Raw genomic sequence first — 24,778 nt, forward strand, 5'->3', positions numbered from 1 at the left:
ATGCCAGTCAGAGTTACATAACTTTGCCTGCACAGTCCCCTTACGGTAGTTAGTAAGTGTTGCAAGTATGAAAGCAATAGCTTTGATACTTAAGGAATAAAATGGACCTTAACACAAAACTTAACCAAAATTTTCAATTTTCTAAGTATAAAAAAGGCACATAATTCTGTCAAAATGCACGCCAGAGTTATCTTACTTTGCGTGCCCAGTCCCCTCATGATAGTAAGTAAGTGTACCAAGTTTGAATGCAATAGCATTGATACTTTCTGAAAAAAGTGGACCTAAACGCAAAACTTAACCAAAATTTTCAATTTTCTAAGTATAAAAAGGGCACATAATTCAGTCAAAATGCACGCCAGAGTTATCTAACTTTGCCTGCCCAGTCCCCTCATGATAGTAAGTAAGTGTACCAAGTTTGAATGCAATAGCATTGATACTTTCTGAGAAAAGTGGACCTAAACGCAAAACTTAACCGGACGCCGACGCCGACGCAGACGCCGACGCCGACGCAGACGCCGACGCAGACGCCGACGCCGACGCCAAGGTGATGACAATAGCTCATAATTTTTTTTCAAAAAATAGATGAGCTAATAAAAATAATATTAATCATTAGGCGCTTTAAGATACACATCGGCCCAAATGCTGTTGAGCAACGATGATACAATAGAAACCACCCTAATGCACGCTACACAAAGCTTTATTTCAAACTCATAACCATCAATATTTTAATCACAGCATCTTAAATGAATCAGGTTAACAAAAGATCCAGAGCAGTAGCTGTAAGATAGGTGTATAGATGCATTAGTAGATTTGAAAAAAAGGATCTATAACGTTTAGTCATTGTTTAGTACTGAATCGGCTTTCGTTTTATGGTGCTCAAAACTATTCATGTAATGCCTTTAAACAACGATTAATCTATGAATTTGTTCAATAATGGTAATAGAATATGCATACCAATAATGCTAAATACACTTAGGCTAAATGCTCTTTTCAAAGACAAATTCTGTTACGAAGCAAACATGTGTGAACTACATGTACCAAACAGCCATATAATGCTCGTCTGTTTAACCCTTTGCATGCTGGGAAATTTGTCGTCTGCTAAAATGTCATCTGCTGAATTTCTTAAATTAGCATTTTCTTCATTTTTTCTAAAGAATACTATCAGAATAGCAAACAGTTTGGATCCTGATGAGACGCCACGTTGTGTGGCGTCTCATCTGGATCCAAACTGTTTGCAAAGGCCTTCAAAATTCGGTTCCAGCACTGAAAGGGTTAATTAGATTATAATATCGGTAAAGTCACTTACAAAACATATTGGAAATTATGCAGGAACGGGAATGCCAGAGATAAACGCAAACATATAAACTTTCATTACATTAGAAAAGATAATTTATTTAAACAAATCATGTATTGATATTTAATCAAGAAAAATATTTATATGTATTAAATGAGCATTACATAAATTAAAGACTTCATGTAAAATGTGTAAACAGCATCTGAATATTTTCACCATCTACAAGCTCATCTTGAAATTATTTACATAAAAGGATAGTTATTAAAAGGCACTTTTATGTAATATAATAATATACTACGTTTGATTCGCATAAATATGTTGTGCAATTATAATACAAATATGTATGACTGTTAATAAAAAAATGTAAGTTCTGGTAAAGTATTAAAAAACGTTTCTAACATAAAAAGTCATCAACAAAACAGCTTATATTTAAAATTGGCACTTAAATATCATAATACTATTGAACTGTTTTAATATTTACTGGGACACTATCTGGTCTGTTGTATTATATACTAAAATTAAACCAGTATTTATGTATGATTAAGTATAGGAGCAAAATAATATGAAGTACACAAGCAAAATGCTTATAGTTTGAGAAAAACTAAATGTTCAAACACATGATAAATTCAAAATTAACAGTAAATAATCTTTTTTCTAAAACATGATAAAGAAATATATTTTAATGCCCATCTGAAGGCAAATAGTAAACCATCAAATGGTTAATAAGAACACTGCACACCCGCAATATTAATTAAATAAAAAAGTAACTCACATCATAGAAACAAGGAATGTCAGAGTACAAAGACGAACAGTACAAAATGTAATTTTATTAATTTAACAAGCAATTCATTGAATTGGTATCCCTGCCAAATTTCGTCATTGATTTCTATACACCCATGAAGTTTCATGTTGATATCTTATATAGTTTCAATTTGAGTGAGTTTCTGAGATAAAGCCCTGAAAAGTTTGTGACAGACGGACACGAAACGCCAATTCTATATCCCTTCGCCTTTGGCAGGGGTTTAAAAGCTGAAACGATAACTCAAGTCCCTTGACATTGAATTATAACCTTGACTTTAGCTGTTAACCTAGGGGCATAAGAATTGCACATCACTCATCTTATGGAATATGTATTCACATAAGTAGTATATACCCTCTAAAGAATAAAGGATACAAAATAAAGTCAATGACCTTTGACTTTAATTGTGACCTTGGCTTCACTCTGGTAAATGTATCTGACACATAATTTGGGTATGGTATTAACAATCAGAAGTAATATTAATTAACTCCATAGCAGTGAAGTTACAGAAAAGAATTTTTTTTATTTAATGTTACATTTTATAGTGACCTTTACTTTAACCTTGACCTTTAAACAAACAGCACAGAAGTTGTGTGGTTCACAACATATGGTACCATGAAAGGGAATTATTATCCACAGACATATTAAAATATTTTCTGACATTAATAGCAGCAACATAAAGTCATGACCTTTGACATTGAATATAGACCTAACCTTTCACATAAATAGAATCATCATAAAGTCCTGACCTTTGACCTTGAATATAGAACTAAACTTTCACATTTATAGCAGCATCATAAAGTCCTGGCCTTTGAACTTGAATATAGATCTAACATTTCAATAAGAAGCATGATAGCTCTATAGACACATGGGAACTCATTAAAACTTGTAAAAAAAAAATTCAGAGACATTCAAAAACTCAGAACAGAAACAAAACTTCATAACTTTCACCTTGTTTTGTGACCTTTACTTTTCTTCAAAGCGCATAGGCATCGCATAGAATGCATTGTCTGGTAATGCAGGATTATAATACACATACTTATAAAAAAATCCTTCCAGGCAGGTAAATGTAACAGAGCTGCAACTTAATCTGGTCATACGGATCACCCACCAGACACCCAGCCCTAGAAAGGCAGTGATACTACCTACATGCCCTCCTTCAGACGCAAAGCATTGATCAAGAGGTCAAGTTGAATTACTATTTTTCATGCATACCAGTTATTTCAAACAAGTATTAATAATTACCCTGATGTGTAAACAAAACACGCACAACAATAATCTTTTGCCTTTGGCAGACAGGATTTTATCAAAAACTACATGTAAAGTCAGAGTGTGCCATTTATTTCACTTAAAATATCACCTGAATATTAATTTGTTATAAAAACAACCTTAATTGAACTATAGACGTTTAATGAAATAGCAATGAATTATACAATCATTCGCAAAATGTTGTTTAAAAAAATTGCCTTTTTTTTTAAGTTAACATAATTTGGTGACATTATTTTTGCAAATAAATTCTGAAATTACAAGCCATGTTAAAAAAACAAAACTGCAATTGTTGTAATTTAAGTTGTTCTACCAGAATCTTGGCACTTGTTGGTTTTGATGGTAGCGTTTCCAAAATCATCAACAATAGAGCAGGCATAATAATATTTATATTGTAATAACTATTTACAAATATCAAGTCCAGATCTGAATTATCATGAAAAGAGACACGTTAAGAAAATAATCTAAAAAACAACACAGAAAAAAAACTAAATATTACTGAAGTGTTCTCCCTCCTTTATATAACGAACAACCTTCAAACCCCTTTTGACAATGTTCTTTACTCAGCATCATTTTTGGACAACATTTTATCTGATCAGAAAGGAACATCTTTGAGAGCATCCACGGACTTCAGGCTGCCCTTTGACCAGAGGAGAGGACCATCTGATGACCCCTGGGTGACCTTGACATTCGGAGGAATAGTGAAACATCCCAGATTTATCTCCTCGACCTTGATTTTGAATACCTCTGCCTCAATTGATGCGCATGCTGAAAAAGATACGATGGACTGTACCTTTGAAATTGCAAATATTTGTGTATAAGTGATTTAAAACAAGGGCTGTTTGTAAAACATGCATGCCCCCCATATGGGCCCTCCGTTGTAGTGACAGCCATTGTGTGAATATGTTTTTTGTTACTGTGACCTTGACCTTTGACCTAGTGACCTGAAAATCTATAGGGGTCATCTGCGGGTCACAATCAATGTACCTATGAAGTGTCATGATCCTAGGCAAAAGCGTTCTTGAGTTATTATCCGAAAATCATTTTACTATTTCGGGTCATCGTGACCTTGACCTTTGACCTGGTGACCTCAAAATCAATAGGGGTCATCTGCAAGTCATGATCAATCTACCGATGAAGTTTCATGATCCTAGGCATATGCGTTCTTGAGATATCATCCGAAAACCATTTTACTATTTCGGGTCACCGTGACCTTCACCTTTCACCTAGTGACCTCAAAATCAATAGGGGTCATCGACGAGTCATGATCAATGTACCAATGAAGTTTCATTATCCTAGGCCTAATTGTTCTTGAGTTATCATCCGGAAACCATTTTACTATTTCGGGTCATCGTGACCTTGACCTTTGACCTAGTGACCTGAAAATCAATAGGGGTCATCTGCAAGTCATGATCAATCTACCCATGAAGTTTCATGATCCTAGGCGTATGTGTTCTTGAGTTATCATTCAAAAACCATTTTACTATTTCGGGTCACCGTGACCTTGACCTTTGACCTAGTGACCACAAAATCAATAGGGGTCATCTGCGAGTCATGATCAATGTGCCTATGAAGTTTTATGATCCTAGGCCCAAGCGTTCTTGAGTTATCGTCTGACAACCACCTGGTGGACGGACCGACAGACAGACCGACCGACAGACCGATGGACCGACAGACGGACATGAGCAAAGCAATATACCCCCTCTTCTTCGAAGGGGGGCATAATAACAGAGCCATGATCAGAGGGCGTAATCACATTACAAACAAGATGACGACGCCCATGCCAAGACAGTTATTTTTCGCCATTTTATGCCCTTTATTACTTGTATTAATTTTCTAAATGCCACTCACTTTCCAGCCATATCAGCAAAAACCTGATTAGCTTTATTTTGTATTAATATTCCCTTTTTTTCTCAACTTTACTTGCTGCGAATTTTCTTAGACAGAGCTGATATTTAGTGAAACCCAATATCTTTCTGATATTGCTGGAAAATGAGTGGCATTTTAACAATTAATAAAAGTAATAAAGGGTATAAAAAAGAAGAAAACAAGCAAATTTGTTGAATTGATATCCCCTGCCAATATGCTTCTGGACACAAAAGTGTTATATTTGACACTCAAAAAAGCATTTTTTCAAAATACAAAAGGCCATAACTCCGTTATTAACAGATGTTGTACAATGCCATTCTCTTATCCATATATATATACTCATACAAAGTTTCAATGAAATTCCCCAAAGCACTTCCAAGATATGGCTCCGGTCACACAAAAAGCATTTTTTCAAGATACAAAGGGCTATTACTCTGTTATTAACAGATAGTGTACAATGTCATTTGACATGCATCATCTTCTTATCCATATATATACTCATACCAAGTTTCAATGAAATCCGCCAAAGCACTTAAAAGATATGGCTCCGGACGGACGGACAACGCCAAAACAATATCCCTCCGCCTATGGCAGGGGATAAAAACAGTCGAGGCATGGATGTCACCATCTTGTTTGTCACCTGATTACACCCTCTTATGATGGCCTGGTACACATATGTAAAGCACACCTAAGTACTCAAGGTTCACTTTTGAAACTACATGATCCAGATTCCAACTTAACATTTATGGTCTATATATGCATTTTTACTAAGTTTCATCAAGATTAAGTCCTAAATGTGGCCTCTAGATTCTACATTGCTAAAAAGATTTTTGTGAAAATTGATCTTTGACCTTGTTGTTTGATTAACATGACCAAGATATGAACTCTGTCTAAACATTGTCAAGATAAACATTCTGTCTCAGTTTCATCAAGATTGATTCACAAATATGGCCTTTCTAAGATTTGAGCTGTAATCTAGTTGTTGGTACCACTTAACCCAGATATTAATCAGTAAAGATGCTGTCAAGATAATAATGAGAACATTTTTATCAAGATGATTTTTAATATGTGGCCTCTACAGTAGAGCAATAGCGAAAGAAATTTAATTCAAAAATGCACAACAACAGACGGCAGACATAGTCTAACCACAAAAGCTCATCTTGAGCCCTTTGAGCTCAGGTTAGCTAAAATCAACCACTTGGTACACAATTTCAAAATAAACAAGATATGTGTTTGTCAGAAACACTATGTCCCCTTCTGCGCCGCTTTGAAGCTATATATTTGACCTTTGACCTTGAATGATGACCTTGACCTTTCACCACTCAAAATGTGCAGCTCCATGAGATACACATGCATGCAAAATATGAAGTTGCTATCTTCAATATTGCAAAACTTATGGCAAAATGTTATCATTTAGTTGCCGATCTTTTTATGACTGACATAAAACTTCGGACTTGAACGTTCATGGGATATTTGATGTCATGGTTAAGGGGACCCATGAATATCCACAACAAATAAGTGTTAGATGAATATGATTGGTTTCATGGTAATACGGTGTATTAACCCCAAAAATGAAGGCTGTGCAAGTATATTATTCCCAAAATGTAAGGTTATGCCAGAATATTATTCCCAAAATGGAAGGCTATGTAAGTATATTTTTCCCAAAATGGAAGGTTATGCTAGTATATTATTCCCTAAATCTAGGGCTGTGCTAATTTCCAAAGCATTAAAAAAGCCATGTAATTATTTTGTAGCCACCATTATTGTATTAAAGATCAACGTTCTCGACCTGTGTTGTAACAAAAAATGATTTGTGCACATATCCCAATAATTATAAAACTTGATTATTTTCAGATTCAACAATTAATGTCAAACTGAAAAAAGTGCTTGATCTTAACTTTTATTTATATCACAACATGTCTGTTAGAATTGCATATCATTTATCAAAAGAATAAATCAAACCCTGCATGCCGCAGTGGTTTAGTGAATACTGTTTCCACCTAGTGATATGGAGGTCAAAAGTTTGATCCCCACTGTGAAAGTGTTCTTAATATTTCTCCATAGACACCAAGTTCTGGTTCTTTTCCCAGGAAACAGACTTGAGAGCATTTCAAATAGGCCTGAGGCTTTCTATGCAATCGAGCTAAAATAAAAAGGTTAAGAAAACACACACAAAAAACGTGCATACCACTGAAGGACCTGGGGGTGACTGTGATCTGGCTGAGACGGATACACAGACTGGCATACTCCTTTAGGTAGGGAACATCCACACACAGGGGTGGTGGGTTGCGGGCTGAAATAGACGAAGTCAAGAAGGTTAGGTTCATCCACACACAGGGGTGGGTAAAGTGGGGATGCGGGCTGAAATAGACGAAGTCAAGAAGGTATACATCCACACACAGGGGTGGGTAGAGTGGGGGTGCTGGGCCGGGCTGAAAAAGACAAAGTCAAGAAGGTAAGGTACATCCAAACACAGGGGTGGAGGGTTGCAAACTGAAATAGAGCAAGTCAAGAAGGTGAGGTACATCCAAACACAGAGGTGGAGGGTTGCAAGCTGAAATAGAGGAAGTCAAGAAGGTGAGGTACATCCAAACACAGGGGTGGAGGGTTGCAAGCTGAAATAGAGGAAGTCAAGAAGGTGAGGTACATCCAAACAGGGGTGGAGGGTTGCAAGCTGAAATAGGGCAAGTCAAGAAGGTGAGGTACATCCAAACACAGGGGTGGAGGGTTGCAAACTGAAATAGAGCAAGTCAAGAAGGTGAGGTACATCCAAACACTGAGGTGGAGGGTTGCAAGCTGAAATAGAGCAAGTCAAGAAGGTGAGGTGCATCCAAACACAGGGGTGGAGGGTTGCAAACTGAAATAGAGCAAGTCAACAAGGTGAGGTACATCCAAACACAGAGGTGGAGGGTTGCAAGCTGAAATAGAGGAAGTCAAGAAAGTGAGGTACATCCAAACACAGGGGTGGAGGGTTGCAAACTGAAATAATGCAAGTCAAGAAGGTGAGGTACATCCAAACACAGAGGTGGAGTGTTGCAAGCTGAAATAAAGCAAGTCAAGAAGGTGAGGTACATCCAAACACAGGGGTGGAGGGTTGCAAACTGAAATAGAGCAAGTCAAGAAGGTGAGGTGCATCCAAACACTGAGGTGGAGAGTTGCAAGCTGAAATAGAGCAAGTCAAGAAGGTGAGGTGCATCCAAACACAGAGGTGAAGGGTGGCAAGCTGAAATAGAGCAAGTCAAGAAGGTGAGCCTCAGAGGTACATCCAAACACAGGGGTGGAGGGTTGCAAACTGAAATAGAGATAGAGTAAGTCAAGAAGGTGAGGTACATCCAAACACAGAGGTGGAGGGTTGCAAGCTGAAATAGAGCAAGTCAAGAAGGTGAGGTGCATCCAAACACAGAGGTGGAGGGTTGCAAGCTGAAATAGAACAAGTCAAGAAGGTGAGCCTCAGAGGTACATCCAAACACAGGGGTGGAGGGTTGCAAACTGAAATAGAGATAGAGTAAGTCAAGAAGGTGAGGTACATCCAAACACAGAGGTGGAGGGTTGCAAGCTGAAATAGAGTAAGTCAAGAAGGTGAGGTACATCCAAACACAGAGGTGGAGGGTTGCAAGCTGAAATAGAGCAAGTCAAGAAGGTGAGGTACATCCAAACACAGAGGTGGAGGATTGCAAGCTGAAATAGAGCAAGTCAAGAAGGTGAGGTGCATCCAAACACTGAGGTGGAGGGTTGCAAGCTGATATAGAGCAAGTCAAGAAGGTGAGGTACATCCAAACACAGGGGTGGAGGGTTGCAAACTGAAATAGAGCAAGTCAAGAAGGTGAGGTACATCCAAAAACTGAGGTGGAGGGTTGCAAGCTGAAATAGAGCAAGTCAAGAAGGTGAGGTACATCCAAACACTGAGGTGGAGGGTTGCAAGCTGATATAGAGCAAGTCAAGAAGGTGAGGTACATCCAAACACAGGGGTGGAGGGTTGCAAACTGAAATAGAGCAAGTCAAGAAGGTGAGGTACATCCAAAAACTGAGGTGGAGGGTTGCAAGCTGAAATAGAGCAAGTCAAGAAGGTGAGGTACATCCAAACACTGAGGTGGAGGGTTGCAAGCTGAAATAGTGCAAGTAAAGAAGGTTAGGTACATCCAAACACAGGGGTTGCGGGACAAAATAGAGCAAGTCAAGAAGGTGAGGTACATCCAAACACAGGGGTGGAGGGTGTTGGGCTGAAATAGAGCAAGACAAGAAGGTAAGGTACTTCTAAACAAAGGGGTTGGTAGGGGGGTTATGGGCTGAAATAGAGGAAGTAAAAAAAGATACTGCACATCCACACACTGGAAAGGGCGTGTGGGGGTAGGGGGCTCAAATAGAGGAAGTCAAAATGGTAAGGTTCATCCACACACTAAGGGGGGGGGGGGGGCTGAAATAGGCAAGTCAGTCACATTCTGAGCTCCAGATATGACAGGTTCGGTTGTTATAGCATTTATTCTAAAACAATAGTACAATATTAAATAGATGGTATGGGCAATTAAGTCTGGTGAATATGTTAGTTAAACTAAGTAATTTAGACCAGATAGTAAGGTAAAAAGCATAGAATTGTTGAAGTGCAAAAAGTTAACTTGTGATGATTGAGAGACTAGCTTGTGAATCCTAGCTTACTAACAAAAGTTCCTGAAATAGTCTCCTGTGCATTGGATTATTCACTTAACACAAACCAGTACTTACCAGACACAGTTTCGTTGATGATGGTTTTACCATCCACAGTCAGAGTAGCAGATATCCCATACTCAGGTGCAGGCAGATATGACACATTCACGCACACTGGAAACAAAACATCATACCTTTAAAAAGCAAATTCGTTGAATTGATATCCCCCACCTTTTCCTCATTTATATCTACACACCTATTAAATTTAATGTCGAAATCTAATATAGTTTTTGAGATATAGCCATAAAAATTTTGTGACAGACAGACGGACGGACTGACGAACAGACAACACCAAAACTATATCCCTCAACCTTTGGTGGGGAATAAAAAAACAAACTTGATATGCTTAGAAATTACTACAAGAGCTGTCAGAGGACAGCGCGCTCGACTATTCAAGTGCTTGACAGTATAACGTAAGCCATCATGGAGAAGGGGGGGGGGTATAATATGGGTGTGTGATCATTTAATAGATGATCTTGCAAAAATAAGAAAAAAAAAATTGACAGGGGGGGGGGAGTTGGGGGGAGAGGGGGGTATAATTTGGGCGTGTGATCATTAAATTTTAATAGATGATCTTGAAAAAATAATATAAAAAAAATTGGGGGGGGGGGGGGGTTGGGGGGAGTTCTGGGGAGCGTGAGGGATGGTTTGGGTCGAATGCATTGTCGTATGTAAGGTAAGTGTTGTTTTGTCAAACTTTAACATAGATTAATCAATAATATGCATATTCTAAGTATAAAAGGGGCAATAATTCTGTCAAAATGCTTGATACAGTTGTCTGCTCTTGTTTATATGTGTGGGGTCATGATTGTTGACAAGTATGCAAAATATGAAAGCAATATGTCAAGGGAAACAGGAAATATTTGGGGAAGTATGCAAACTTTAACATAGATTTATCAATATTATAATATACATATTCTAAGTATAAAAGGGGCCTTAATTCTGTAAAATGCTTCATACAATTTTCTTCTCTTGTTTATAGGTTGGGGTTATGATCCTAAACAAGTACGCACAGGGCCCTCAATCTATCAAATCTGCCGCCGAATTTCGGTGGCAGTCCCCCACCTGAAAAGTATACTTTTTTCCCCTTTTTGGGGGAAAAATTCCCCCTAAAAAAAAAAAAAAAAAAAAAAATTTTTTTTTTTTTTTTTTTTAATAGTAAGATGTGTCTCATATTATATCTCAGTTCTATTTCAATTTAATCTTTTCAAACATACTAAATTATGAAAAATGCAATGAATATAGACAGTAATTATAGTGCAAACATGTACAAATGAAATAATGAGAGAGTAAGTAAAAAAATGCCCTAAGAAGGTAAATGCCGCGAAAATTCCCCCTCTTAAGGGCAGCGGACCCCTTCCCCCAAAGTAGTGTGAGGGCCCTGACGCAAAATATGAAAGCAATATGTCAAAGGACATTGAAAATATTTGGGGTATATGCAAACTTTAACATTTGCACGCAAACGGACACGGGAACGGCAACGCCGGGGTGAGTAGGATAGCTCCACTATATATATTTCATATATAATAGTCGAGCTAAAAATGTTTGTTTTTATCTTCTTTCAAAAGATATTAAACGGTTTTCTTGTTTTTAATGCACTTTACCCAGATTTAAACCCCACCTAGATACTGTACAGGTAAACATTCTCACCAAGTTTAATAAGAATTAAGTAAAAAGAGTGCCATCTAGAGTTTTTTTCAGGTTTGTCTCAAATTTGACCTGATGCTCTAGTTTTTTATGAATGTGACCCAGATTCCAATAAGGCCTACATGTTTGTCAGATAAACATTCTGACTATGTTTCATTACAAATGAGAAACAAATCTGGCATTTTGGGGATAGCAGGTGTTTCCTAAGATCTTATCTTGTGATCTAGTGTTTTGACCCAAAATAAAACTCAGCTTACATTATGTGTCTTGATAAAAAATCTTACCAGGTATCATCAAGATTGAGTCAGTCACACATGACATGTAGCCTTTAAGGTGGTTACAAGATTTTTCTAAGATTTGACCTTGTGCCCTAGTTTTTTAATGCACTTGACCCAGATTCAAACTTGGCCAAGAAATTGTCAAGATAAACTTTATTATCAAGTTTCATCAAGAATAAGTAATAAGTCTGGCATCTGCAGGAAGAATACAATTTTACTAAGATTTGACCATATGACCTAGTTTTTAAACATGTGTCAATAAGATTCAAACTCAGCCTCAACATTGTCAATATCTACATTCTTACAAAGTTGTTCATCAAGTTTGAGTTATAAATGTGACCGTTAGAATGATTACCAGGTCTTCCTAAAAGTTGACCTGATCACATTCACAGAATAATGACTGCGCAGAATAAACAGTTTCTCTATTTTGTTTTCTGCCAATGCTGCTTTTCATTGAAAAAATGATAAGGTAAACACAAAACACCACAAGTGAGAACACAAGTACTATTTTCAAACACTAAAGATGGAGCATTCAAAGTTCACCATATACATCTGGCTTTTATTTTGTTTTTTGTTTTTCAGATTTTTCAGTTGTTTTTCAAACCACAGCAGTCTATTAAGTGACAACTGCCTATTTGAATGTGAGGTATAGGGAAAATGGATGCACAAATAATTTAATGACCAATCACTTAACAAGTAGTTGGGTCGGGAATCAAAACCTCAATCATCTGATTTATTATCTCTACCAATTGTGCTAGCCTGCCAAACCACAGGTGGCAATTCTTCAATCAAAGCTTTATTGACAAATTACCAACTATAACTTCAGAGGACAAAAATAACACAAAGTTGCATTAACTTTCCTTCAACGAATAGCCTTACATGGACAAAAATGTAGAGTGTTACATACCGTATTATAATTTGGCAACCAGTAAATGTTATAGAGAAGAAATAAATAAACATATAAGTGCCTGTATCATCCAGATGTATGACATCCCACTTAAGATCTGCACAGCAACCACAGTTGTATCCACTGCATACGCAAGAGCTTCCATTGGCCTGCACACTTTGAAATGATTCGAAATTCCTCACATACTTGTTCACATCCCCTTCGCGGACTGATTGAATCTCTCTTAAAACTTTCTGGCTGAATAAGTTTTCAACTCTCTTGGAATCAACTGCAAAGATTCATTGGATGATGTTTAATTCTCAGCAAAACAAGATATTGGGTTAAATAAAGGCATATGCCCATAAAAGAAGCCCTGGCTTATTGGCCAATAAGAACAAGCTTATGTCCCAAAATTAGGTCCATGTCAAGCTGAAGGTTAAAATTAGTTCTGGTGATGTGGCTCTGTTGAGTTTTATTGTAGCATACAAGCAAGAATCAAAGCTTTGAGAAATGTGGTGTTTATTTATGGTTAACAAGAGCTGTCACCATAGGATGACTTATGCCCCCTATAAACCCTTGATAATTGTTATGAGCTTTTTTTGAAACCTAAACGCAGATTTCGAAACCTAAACGCGGACCCTAAGTTCAAGGTCACAGGGGTCAAAATTTGTGTGCGTATGGAAAGGCCTTGTCCGTATACGTATGCATACCAAAATGAAGGTTATATCTCAAGGGACATAGAAGTTATGAGCATTTTTCAAAACCTAAACGCAGATTTCGAAACCTAAATGCGGACCCTTAGTTCAAGGTCAAGGTCACAGGGGTTAAAATTTGTGTGCGTATGCAAAGGCCTTGTCCATATACACATGCATACCAAATATGAAGGTTATATCTCAAGGGACATAGAAGTTATGAGCATTTTTCGAAACCTAAACGCACAGGGATCGACAAATCTACTCGCCCGCTCGCAATGACGAGTAGAAATCGGTTCCGGACGAGTTAATACTACGGCAGCGCTCGTCCTGCATGGCGAGTGGCATTTTTGGCCGAAAAGATTAAAATTCAAGTTTTAAAACATTTTTGCCAAACAAAACAGCGTTTAATCTGTGATTTAAAATTTACCAGATGTGGATTATTGCACACTGCGCTATTAAAATGAAAAAAAAAGAGTTAAAAGTGTGTTAAAACAGATTATTAACTTTATTGAAGTTCATGAGTTAACAATAACAGTTCTATTTTATACCCAATAGAAAATCACAATAAAACATATTAGTTACTGATTTTTTTTCAATAAATTGCAGGGCAAGTACATATTTCAGCAGGGCAAGTGGAATTCTTAGCTACTTGCCCTGCAGGGCAAGTTGCTGAAAAACAATTTGTCGATCCCTGACGCAGATTTCAAAACCTAAACTCGGACCCTAAGTTCAAGGTCAAGGTCAGAGGGGTAAAAAAATTTGTGTGCATGGAAAGGCCTTGTCCATATACACATGCATACCAAATATGAAGGTTATATCTCAAGGGACATAGAAGTTATGAGTATTTTTCAAAACCTAAACGCAGATTTCGAAACCTAAATGCGGACCCTAAGTTCAAGGTCAAGGTCACAGGGGTAAAAAAATGTGTGTGCATGGAAAGGCCTTGTCTATATACACATGCATACCAAATATGAAGGTTATATCTCAAGGGACATAGAAGTCATGAGCATTTTTAGAAACCTAAACGCAGATTTCGAAACTTAAACATGGACCCTAAGTTCTAGGTCAAGGTCACAGTGGTCAAAATTTGTGTGCCTATGGAAAGGCCTTGTCCATATACACATGCATACCAAATATGAAGGTTATATCTTAAAGGACATAGAAGTTATGAGCATTTTTCGAAACCTAAACGCAAAGTGTGACGGAAAGACGGACAGACAGACAGATAGACAGTCCGATCACTATATGCCCCCTTTTCTTCGAAAGGAGGCATACAAATCAGGGCCTCAAAGTATCAGGCCCAATGAAAAAAGTACCGGTATACATTTTTTCCAAATGAGACCTAAACATTCCCTATTAAAGAATTCCAAAAACTGATTTAGCTCATCTCCAGTCCATCTCGACAAGTTACACCTTATTGAATATAATATTTAAAACACTTTTGTTCTCATTTTTGAAGCATTTGTAAGCAAATAACACTTATTTCCCAATTTGGGTCAAAACACTAACCCTATTACAAAAATGGTAAAAAAACAACAACACTGATCTTCAATGAAACACCTCATATTGGGTTGAGCCAAATGTCCAAAGGTGTGTTGATAACTATCAAGGACATCATCCAAGTATAAAATCTTTGCAGGAAGCATTATTGATGCAGTGTTTTTTCCACCAGTTTGAGAACGGGTTGGAAAACAAATTAGGAAACTTATAGTCACTAGTGTTGCTGTTGTTTGTGCTTAATGCTTCAAAATCTTGTATGTGTGTTCAATATTGTATTAACTTAGATTCAAATTATAGAGCTGTATGGGAACTAAATGTTGAGATTTAAAAACAAGAGGGCCAACATGGCCCTAGTTCGCTCACCTGAGAGGAGTGGAGAAGATTTTTCAATTCAATGTTGTAAATATTTAATCGGTGCCCACCATTTTTATTGATAATATCACTGTGTAAAATAGTGGGTGGAGTAAACATGATGAAAAACACCGAAATAAGGAGAAGAACATTTAAATATAGGGATTTCTTGTATGAATCTTCATTTGTAAGGTAATATAAGATGATTAAACCATCAAACTCGAAACCATGTTGTTTGTATTCGTCAAATATTCGGTTCGGGAGGTGGTGAATAACGAATACAATTTGTCCACAGCCGTATTCGAGTAATTCGAATGTATCATTACAGCCCTAATCTAAGGGCAATAATTATGGCATTAATTATGTGATTTTGCTAATCATCAATTTTGACTGAGATCTTTCAGCATCTTTCATAAAGAATGCTTGAGAAGTGTGAATGCTAGAGTGTTTACAAACCAAATGTGGACAAACGGATGGCGGTCGATTCTAAAACCTCACCTGAGCAATCAGGTGAGCTAAAAAGTGTGTTTCACCGATCTGAACCATTTTCCAACTAGTCCGAGAAATCAATAAACCAATGTATTGACTAAATTTCAGAATGATTAGGCAAAAAATTAGACTTCTACCGTGTTCGATCACAAGGTTTCCCTCTAGTCACATAAGGAAAACTGCCCCCCCCTGGCCCCATTGTTTTTTTACTAATCGGGACCATTTGCAACCTCATCTGAGATATATATAAAACCAATCCGACATTTCCCCAAGTTTCATGATGATTGGGCAAAAAATGTGACTTGTAGAGTGTTCACAAGCTTTTTTTTTTAATATTTAAATTCTGGTCATTAGTTGCTGAAAAATAGCCCTGACAAAAATTTTGCACGGACAGACGAAGCGGCGACTATATGCTCCCCCAAAAATAAATTTTGGGGGAGCATAAAAATTATCTCCTGTCTATTAAATGCGGTGAGTAGCATCAATTTTCGAGAAGAAATTGAACATGGATAGTCAGGTCAATGTTGCTATTTGAAACAAACTGCGACTCTATTTATACACTCAGAAGAAAACATATTGCATTGTTAAACAAATACATTCACGTCATTATAACGTTTCATAAAAGAGTAGTTTTATTTTAACTCTTAATTTCTTTCAACTTACACAAATTATAAAAAATGTCTGGAAAATACTCTTGTACAGTGTAAAATCAACTCCATTTACTGACCCCCAATACAGGCCTGGTACATACGCACATGCACACACAAAACTGTTTTGTTTACATTCACTCGTAGAATAACAAACCTGGATGTATCATAACATTTTCATGACATTTATTAGTAACGATCTCCGGTCTTTTCTCCCCCTGGACGTTTCTCCCCTGGTCTTTTCTCCTCCCAAAGCCTAGACTTTTCTTTTTTTATTATCTGTATATTTAGGTAGGAGAAAATGAAGTATGTGATTGAAGAATGGTTAATGAAGGAGCAATTTAGTTATACCAATAAATGTTGGTGTTGTTATTGCGTAATTAGTGAGTAGTGTTATTATTAATTAATTAATTTTTGATAATATCATATGCTTTTTAATACTAAAAATATGTCTTGGTATAGATCTAACTTCTAAAATTGTATTATTACAATTTTTAATTCTTCGTATTTTTTCTTCATTTAAATTATAATTTAATACAGAATATTATTTAATTAAAAAAATGTCTTGGCACAGATCTAACTTCTAAGATGATATTATAACATTTTTAAACATTCATATGTTTATTCTTTATTTAAATTATTATTTCATCCAAAAATGTCTTGGTGCAGATATAACTTCTGAAATTATATTATTGTAACAATTTTGACACATTTATAGTTTTTTTTATTCATTTTAATTAATATTTATTACAAAAAAAAATTATTGAAACTTTCATTACATGTTTTTCAAAACTAAAATAGATTTTGCTGTATACCATTATATTATGAGTAAAAATTGATGATTTGAAATAAAATAAATTAATTAGTAATTGTGTTGTGTTTCTGTTTAACATATATTTAAACTTCCATTAAATGTTTTACAAAACTAAAAATTATTTTTATGTATACCATGATATAGTGAATAAAAATTGATGATTTGAAATAAATAAAATAAATTAATTATTAATTGTGTTGTGTTTCTGTTTATGTTTTATGATCAGTTAAAAATGAGCTAATATGTTGATTGGCACATTCTTTCAAATAATCAAGGACAACGCATTCCAATGGATGACACATTCCACCCATGTAATATATGCAAGAATTTTTTACAAGAATGTCTTAGGGATTCACACCTGACCATTTCCACATCCTGTCCATATCCTGCCCAGTCCCAGTGTCATGAAACAAGTTCATTTTGATTTGACTTTCATTGCTTAATGATTATTTTAAAATTTTATATTTTACAATTTGGAAATATTTATATTAAATTCAAAATTAATAATCAATATTCAAAATTTGGGTTGCTACACATTTAAATCACACACTTATTTTAGCAATTTATTTCAATTTGCTATCATTTATTGTGTGATCTAAATCTTAAGCAGGTAAACTTGGAAAAAAAATTAATTCACTTCAATAATTTAGTAACTTTTTACATTTTGTACATAAAAACTTTGGCATTAGTAAATAAAATAGCTTAGAATATGTTTAAAATAAATGTACATACTTAATTCAAATTAATGTATGAATTTATTTTCAAATATAATTCTTAGTTATTTTATTGTTAATAATTTTTAACTACCGATATTGGCTTATAAGTCTAAATGTTCAAAAATAAAAAAATATACTTAAGTCCTCAAGTGGATTTTTTTTCAGAAATGCAAATAAGTTTTTTGTTTACATTTGAGTCTGGTTATGTAGTATCAATTTTATCTAAATATTATATAAAACAAGATGTGTTTGTGAAACACAATGTCCCCCTATATGACGTTTGACCTTGAAGGATGACCTTGAATTTGACACTTCACCACTCAAAATGTGCAGCTCCATGAGATACACATGCATTTCAAATATAAATTTGCTAGCTTCAATATTGAAGAAGTGACATTACATGAGCAATTTTGACCCATATATTTGACCTTAAAGGATGACCTTGACCTTGACCTTTCACCACTCAAAATGTGCAGCTCCATGAGATACACATGCATGCCAAATATCAAGTTGCTATCTTCAATATTGCAAAAGTATTCATATAATAAGCGATATGGACCACATATATTTGACCTCTGACCTTGAAGGATGACCTTCACCTTTCACCACTCAAAATGTGCAGCTCCATGAGATACACATGCATGCCAAATATCAAGTTGCTATCTTTAATATTGCAAAAGTACTCATAAAATGAGCGATTTTGTCCACATAATTTTGACCTCTGACCTTGAAGGATGACCTTGACCTTGATCTTTCACCTCTAAAAATGTGCAGCTACATGAGATACACATGTATGCAAAATATCAGGTTGCTATCTTGAAATACTGCAAAAGTGTACATTAAATGAGCGATTTTGACCCATATATTTTACCTTTGACCTTGAAGGATGACCTTGACCTTTCACCACTCAAAATGTGCAGCTCCATGAGATACATATGCATGCCAAATATCAAGTTGCTATCTTCAATATTGCAAAAGTTATTGCAAATGTTAAAGTTGGCGCAAACCAACCTACAGACCAACCAACCAACCAACCAACAGACCAACCAACCAACAGACCAACCAACCAACAGACAGGGCAAAAACAATATGTCCCCCACTACTATAGTGGGGGACATAAAAAAAAGATACAACATAAAAATACTCAATTTCAATTAAATGCAAAGACTGTTTTAATAAATTTAACATTATAATGTCGAAATGACATAAACACTATTTCATTGACAAATAATGAAAATGAAGAAAACTTCCTTTCTCTATTGATGAGCTTGATTGCTCACTAATTGAATTAACATTGATAATTCAATCAGTGACTAATCAAGTTTATCAATAGAGGTGTTAAAAGTAGCAGATTAATCCCCCAGTATGAAATATGCTGGGAGGAGAAAAGACTAGGGTATTAGGAGGAGAAAAGACTAGGGGGAGAAATGTCCAAGAGGGAGAAAAGACAGGGGGAGAAAAGACCAGGGGGAGAAAAGACTAGGGGGAGAAATGTCCAAGAGGGAGAAAAGACCAGGGGGAGAAAAGACCTTACAGCTTAGTAACAAAGTAATCCAAGAAATTCCCTATATTTTGACTGAGAAATACGTGCGAACCATTTGGCTGCAAAATCTGAGAGTTATTGACTCTTTGATAAAAGCTTCAACTTCTCAGGTCATCAAATCAGTATATTTCCTATATTTTTAAGTAAGGATATTTATCTGATGTTTGATGGATTTGCTGGGAATGCATCCGTAAAATGTGTTTTTTAATGTATTAGCCTCTACACCTATAAGTGTGTGCACCTTAAACTTCAAAGGCATATATTTCATGAAAAAATCATTTAACAATAACTAAACTTGATATATACTTTATTAATTATTTTTTTAACAAATTACGAGTGAAATATGTAGGTTTTCAGATAATAATAATAGAGTTGCGTACCTTTAATGATTCAAGTACATCGTAGTCTGCGTCACACAGAATTACCCTATAAGATCGTGCACTGATTTTGATGACGTCATAGCGAGGTCCTGGGATGTGTTTATAGTAACCAATATATGTTTTTGTGAATATGTGTTTACTTGTATTAAATATGTGTTGTTTTAGATATATTTCGTGAATAAATTGTATTGAACAGAATGGTTTCAGGCTTTTTCCGCCCCATGCCACGGGTCCGAAATTCGGCCCCATTCCCAATGCAAATCTGGTTGTTTTTTTCCCAAATGAAAAAAAAATCCCAATTAATAAAAAAAAAAATTTTTTTTTTTTTTTTTTTTTTTTTTTTACCCTTAAAATATATAAGTTGACCTGATCCGGTGTAGAAAATAGAAAGTATTGCATAATTAAATTATCTGTTGCCTTGAATTTGCTTTAAAAACTGTAAAATATGTTAATGATTATTTAAGACTTTCCTTATTTTCCTCAATTGCTCCTCGCGATTTTTTTCACCTAAAAACAGCCAAGCCTTTTCCCCAAATTCAGATTAAAAAACCTGCCCTTATCACACATGTTCATAATATTTTGTAAAATTTTAATAATAAGTTATCCAAATAGTCATTATTTACCAGTTAACGGCTTCTTTGAAATATAAGAAACACTATTTACATGCGATAATTTTTCCCAATTGAGCCAATTTTGCGATTAATTTTTTTCCCAAAATAGGGGTTTTCACGCCGCGAAATTCCCAAAATTCCAGTGTGGCGTTTTCACAAAATGGAGCGGAAAAAGCCTGGGTTTAAACAAAACTGGTTTTCAAAAAAACAAAATATGAACTGTGATAAGTTATCATAACTGTATTCAGAGGTCTAGATAAAGTGTATTTACTAACGGAAAATAGCTAAATAAAATTCTATTCACAATTAGGGCATAAAAAGCTGTCACCCATTCTAATGACAGTTGTTTTGTGACAAAATCCCAAATGGACGCAGTAAGAACATTTATCAAAATAAGCCCAGGTCACGATCTTAACATATGGTCTCGTGTCATCATTTGGTGGGTAAAATTTATCGCATACACAGCAAACTTTAATTATATTGTTATGCAAAGTACTCATAACAGAGAGCACAATACAAAATTTGAGATGGGCCTCTTAGTGAAACTACCCTTACAAAATTTTACATCAAACATTGACAAACATGGCCGAGTCCGTCTGGTGAAAGATTTTATACATTGTCTATGGGAAGGAGGTCAGAAAAACGGTCAATTTATATCATATTTATTTTTTTTCCTCATGATTGTTGTCTTATTGGCTGTGGAAATTCTCACGTTACATAAGTGAACAGTTTTCGGGCACATGCGTTCGAATGTTGCTTAGAAGTTTATGTCATAAAAAAATACACGATCTTATAGGGCTGCACAAAGTTATTGAGATTGCGACATTATTTTAAGGGAGACAACTCTGGGTGGATTTAGTGAGGTCTGGTTCTGTGTTGAAGCAATTATAATTTCCCAATAATTTGCAGATATAACTTATATGGTATATATGGTATGATATTTTTTGTAATATTTTAGTCATCCTTAATTGGTTGTGTGTTGGGCTATCCCAATTAACTACCCGTCATGGCAGATTTGTTCAAAAGAAGACAAGTATCAATGTATGAAGAATTGTTGAATTCTTGTTGACTTGTTATTTGGCGTAGCGAACCTCTGCGCATCAGTTTCCTGCTCAGGTCAGTCTACGACCTGCTACCTTCACCAGCAAACCTGCACAGATGGGGAAAACGTGACGACCGAACCTGCCAACTTTGCGGAAAGATAGGCACGCTAGAACATACACTATCAACTTGCCAGACAGCCCTTACACAAGGAAGATACAGGTGGAGACACGACAAGGTCCTCTAAGAACTGGCAGACATAGTGGAAAGGGAGAGGCGAAAGAAGAGGACTGTGAAAGAGACCGGGAAGATGCAGTTTGTAAAGGAAGGGGAAACCATCAAGAAGCCGCAGTCGCAAGCAGCATCGATCCTAGATCGTGCGCAGTCATGGGAGATGGTTGTTGACCTGAAACGGAGGCTGGTTTTCCCAAGTGTAGTTCAGACAACACAACGCCCCGACATGGTGATCTGGTCGGCAAAGGACAAGTGTCTGGTGATGGTTGAACTCACAGTTCCTTGGGAGTCGCGCTGTGATGAGGCAATGGAGAGGAAAACGGCAAAATATGCTGATCTGCAGAGGGAATGCAAGGAGAAGGGGTGGCACACATGGCTATTCCCAGTGGAGGTCGGCGTCCGAGGCTTTCCGTCAAAGTCTCTCTGGAGACTTTTCACTAAACTTGGCCTGACAGGAAGAGACAGAAAGCAAGCGGTCAACAGACTTGGGGATGCAGCGAAGAGAGCATCGAGATGGCTTTGGCTAAGGAGAGAAGAGAGAAGCTGGCAGCCGTCTACTGACACGTAGGGAATTGATCAACCCCTGCGGACCCACCACCAGGAGAATGTATCAAGATTAATGGGTCGAAACATTCAGTGATCGGTGGCTCTCGACTGAGGATGTCAGTTGTCCAGCAGTTTAACGACTGTTTACATCTCGTTATTGCTCTTACAGTCTTGACGCTAACCCCTAGCCAGACAGCTCGAAGCTAGTGATATGTATTAAATTTGGGCTATTAAAATTTCCTGATTCATATAGTCGGGCTAGTGGGTATTTTTATCTGTTCTATTAAAGCATAAAGATTCAGGCTGCCGTTAGTTGTTCAAAAATGCTAAAGTGAAGACTGCTTGTATATGCTGGTAAGTCTGAGACATTCCAACCAACAAGCAATAACTGTGACAGTCCAAATACTTTCTCATTTAAGTGTATGTGCAGGAGCTTGTGTGTGTGTTTGGTACAAGCTCCTCTCAAAAACTGATTCACTATTTAGTTTTTAACCTAATAGAAGTAAAACCTGACTGTTAAATGAATACTATCATTGTAAAATTTTGTTGTTGGGATGAAATATTATAAACTGTAATCTCTATGATTAACACAGAAAACATTAACCGAAAGCTTATTTTTGTTGATGTAGCAGAGCCAAAAGACCTGGAAGTATAGATGGTTAATGGGTGATGTTCCTTATGATAGTACTAGTAGGTACTAGTTGGTTTGTCTTTTTGGATACATCTACCCGGTAATAGTATTTATTTTTTTTTCATTAATAAAATGGGGTTTACGTAGTAGTCCTGCTCAGTGGTTGAATCTTCAGGAAATTTTAACATCAGCACATAGTTACAATGTATTTGATACATGTATGCCGGTGACCCTCAACTGCAATTTTGGTAACAGACAGGGTAGCCTAAGTCGTAATTATATCTAAGAGATGAACCCGAGTGGAAGCTTAAACTTACCAACCCATGAGTGAGTCAGAGATCAGCACTCTACCTGTTTAACTGGCCGGGGTAAGCTTGGAATTGTGGACTTACTTTTGCTTAATAATGATCTTAAATACTATTATAGTTGTCAACAAGAGATTTGTATGTATTTTAAAAGCACAACAAGTTAGGCTTTCAACAGAAGTAATAAAAATATATAGATTATTATACAATTTATAAATTTAACAATAAAGTAGTCTTATGTTTACTGAAATGTGCAAATACATGTACCAATTGGTTTTTATTTCTGAAAATTTAGAAAAATGAGCTAATATAATAAAACATGTTTATTTTTAATTAGTAGGTGTGTTTAAATTAACTTGCACTCAAAAATTATAAGTCTGGGGTTGTTTTAATTTCTGACACTTCAGCACACAGTACAGTAACATGAGTAAGGTATGATCTTATTATTTTTGTCAGTACCGGTAGTTAATTACGTAGTTCTTCTTGAATGCTCTGAGCTTTTATGAGTACATACGTACAGCTCATACCCGGATATCCGGAGGGTCAATAGCTGGGAGTTGGATTATTGCAACTAGTTTATTACAATGATACTGAACTATTATCGAGAAGATTCAAGATGGTCGTTGAACGTTATAATAAAAATTATGATTGTTTTTATTAGTAATAAATCGGCAATTTATCTCTTTTATTCGATTTATAGTCAATATAGCGGATAGGTAAGGTGTCTACTGTAGAGCTGTCAGAACCCCGCCCCCCTCCCGAACCCGTAATCTCGGCAGTCTCGTTACGCGTAATTTAACAGTGTCAAAAGCATGATTAGGAATAGAGGAATCATCACATCCAGTTTGAAGGACAAAGTTGCTGTTTTTAACAGTTTTCTTAAAACTTTTCGCGTTACAAGTTGTGAAAAAATACTTTACTTACCTTTGAACTCGTTGTTTATGTTCGTCAATGAGTTCAAGGCGTCTACTGGTAAAATTACATTGATAAATACCAACAAAACCAAAGCGAAAGTTGTCGACTCCATTTTCCTCACTCGAAAGCTACTTCCGGTATCGCAATATAGGCTACACGACACTAAAAATTAATGAACACGTAGGTAACACATTACCATCTGAACTTTACCAATTTATATTATTCTAACTATTTAATTTTTGTTTTAAATTGTACATATATTGAAATGAAAAATATATAATTTCTTACGATATTAAGCCTGTGTTGTGTTCTTTTTTTTCTGTGGCCACTGTGCAATCTATTTGTTAAATAATTTTGAAATATATTGAGCAGGGTCTCTCATGTACGTGGCATTGGTATTGACACCCATATTCGGCATGTTAAAACTTTGACAGTTTTATAATAGATTTAGCACAAAGTCTGTCATAATTGTATGAATTAAACATGACATACTTTCAAATGTTAAATCATCAAAACTTTATCGTCATATCAATCATTAAGAAACATCAAACATTAAAACTTTTGAATATTTAACAACATTAACTGTCAAGCTCTACTTAAGGGTTATTTAAAGTGAACAT

General features: G+C 35.9%; 1 protein-coding gene across 1 annotated transcript; it reads right to left on the reverse strand.

The window, feature by feature from the left end:
• Positions 1-681: 681 nt before the first annotated feature.
• On the reverse strand, positions 682-24,332 carry LOC127847654 (uncharacterized). Its single transcript, XM_052379707.1, has 5 exons — positions 24,168-24,332; positions 12,823-13,029; positions 9,948-10,043; positions 7,417-7,521; positions 682-4,127 (listed from the first exon to the last, which is right to left on the reverse strand). The coding sequence occupies exons 1-5, from the start codon at positions 24,268-24,270 to the stop codon at positions 3,955-3,957; spliced, it is 684 nt and encodes a 227-aa protein (XP_052235667.1). The 5' UTR covers positions 24,271-24,332; the 3' UTR covers positions 682-3,954.
• Between the last annotated feature and the right edge of the window lie 446 nt (positions 24,333-24,778).

Source organism: Dreissena polymorpha, chromosome 10 (genome assembly GCF_020536995.1).
Source record: "Dreissena polymorpha isolate Duluth1 chromosome 10, UMN_Dpol_1.0, whole genome shotgun sequence".
In the NCBI taxonomy this organism is placed as follows: Eukaryota; Metazoa; Mollusca; class Bivalvia; order Myida; family Dreissenidae; genus Dreissena; species Dreissena polymorpha.

Excerpts from the sequence above, each read along its gene's own strand:
- LOC127847654 (XM_052379707.1), bottom strand. The coding sequence starts at position 24,270 with ATGGAGTCGACAACTTTCGCTTTGGTTTTGTTGGTATTTATCAATGTA. Across the intron at positions 13,030-24,167 it reads CATAAACAACGAGTTCAAAG|TTGATTCCAAGAGAGTTGAA; the intron begins GTAAGTAAAGTA and ends GAATCTTTGCAG. Across the intron at positions 10,044-12,822 it reads CATACATCTGGATGATACAG|TGTGCGTGAATGTGTCATAT; the intron begins GCACTTATATGT and ends TTTTGTTTCCAG.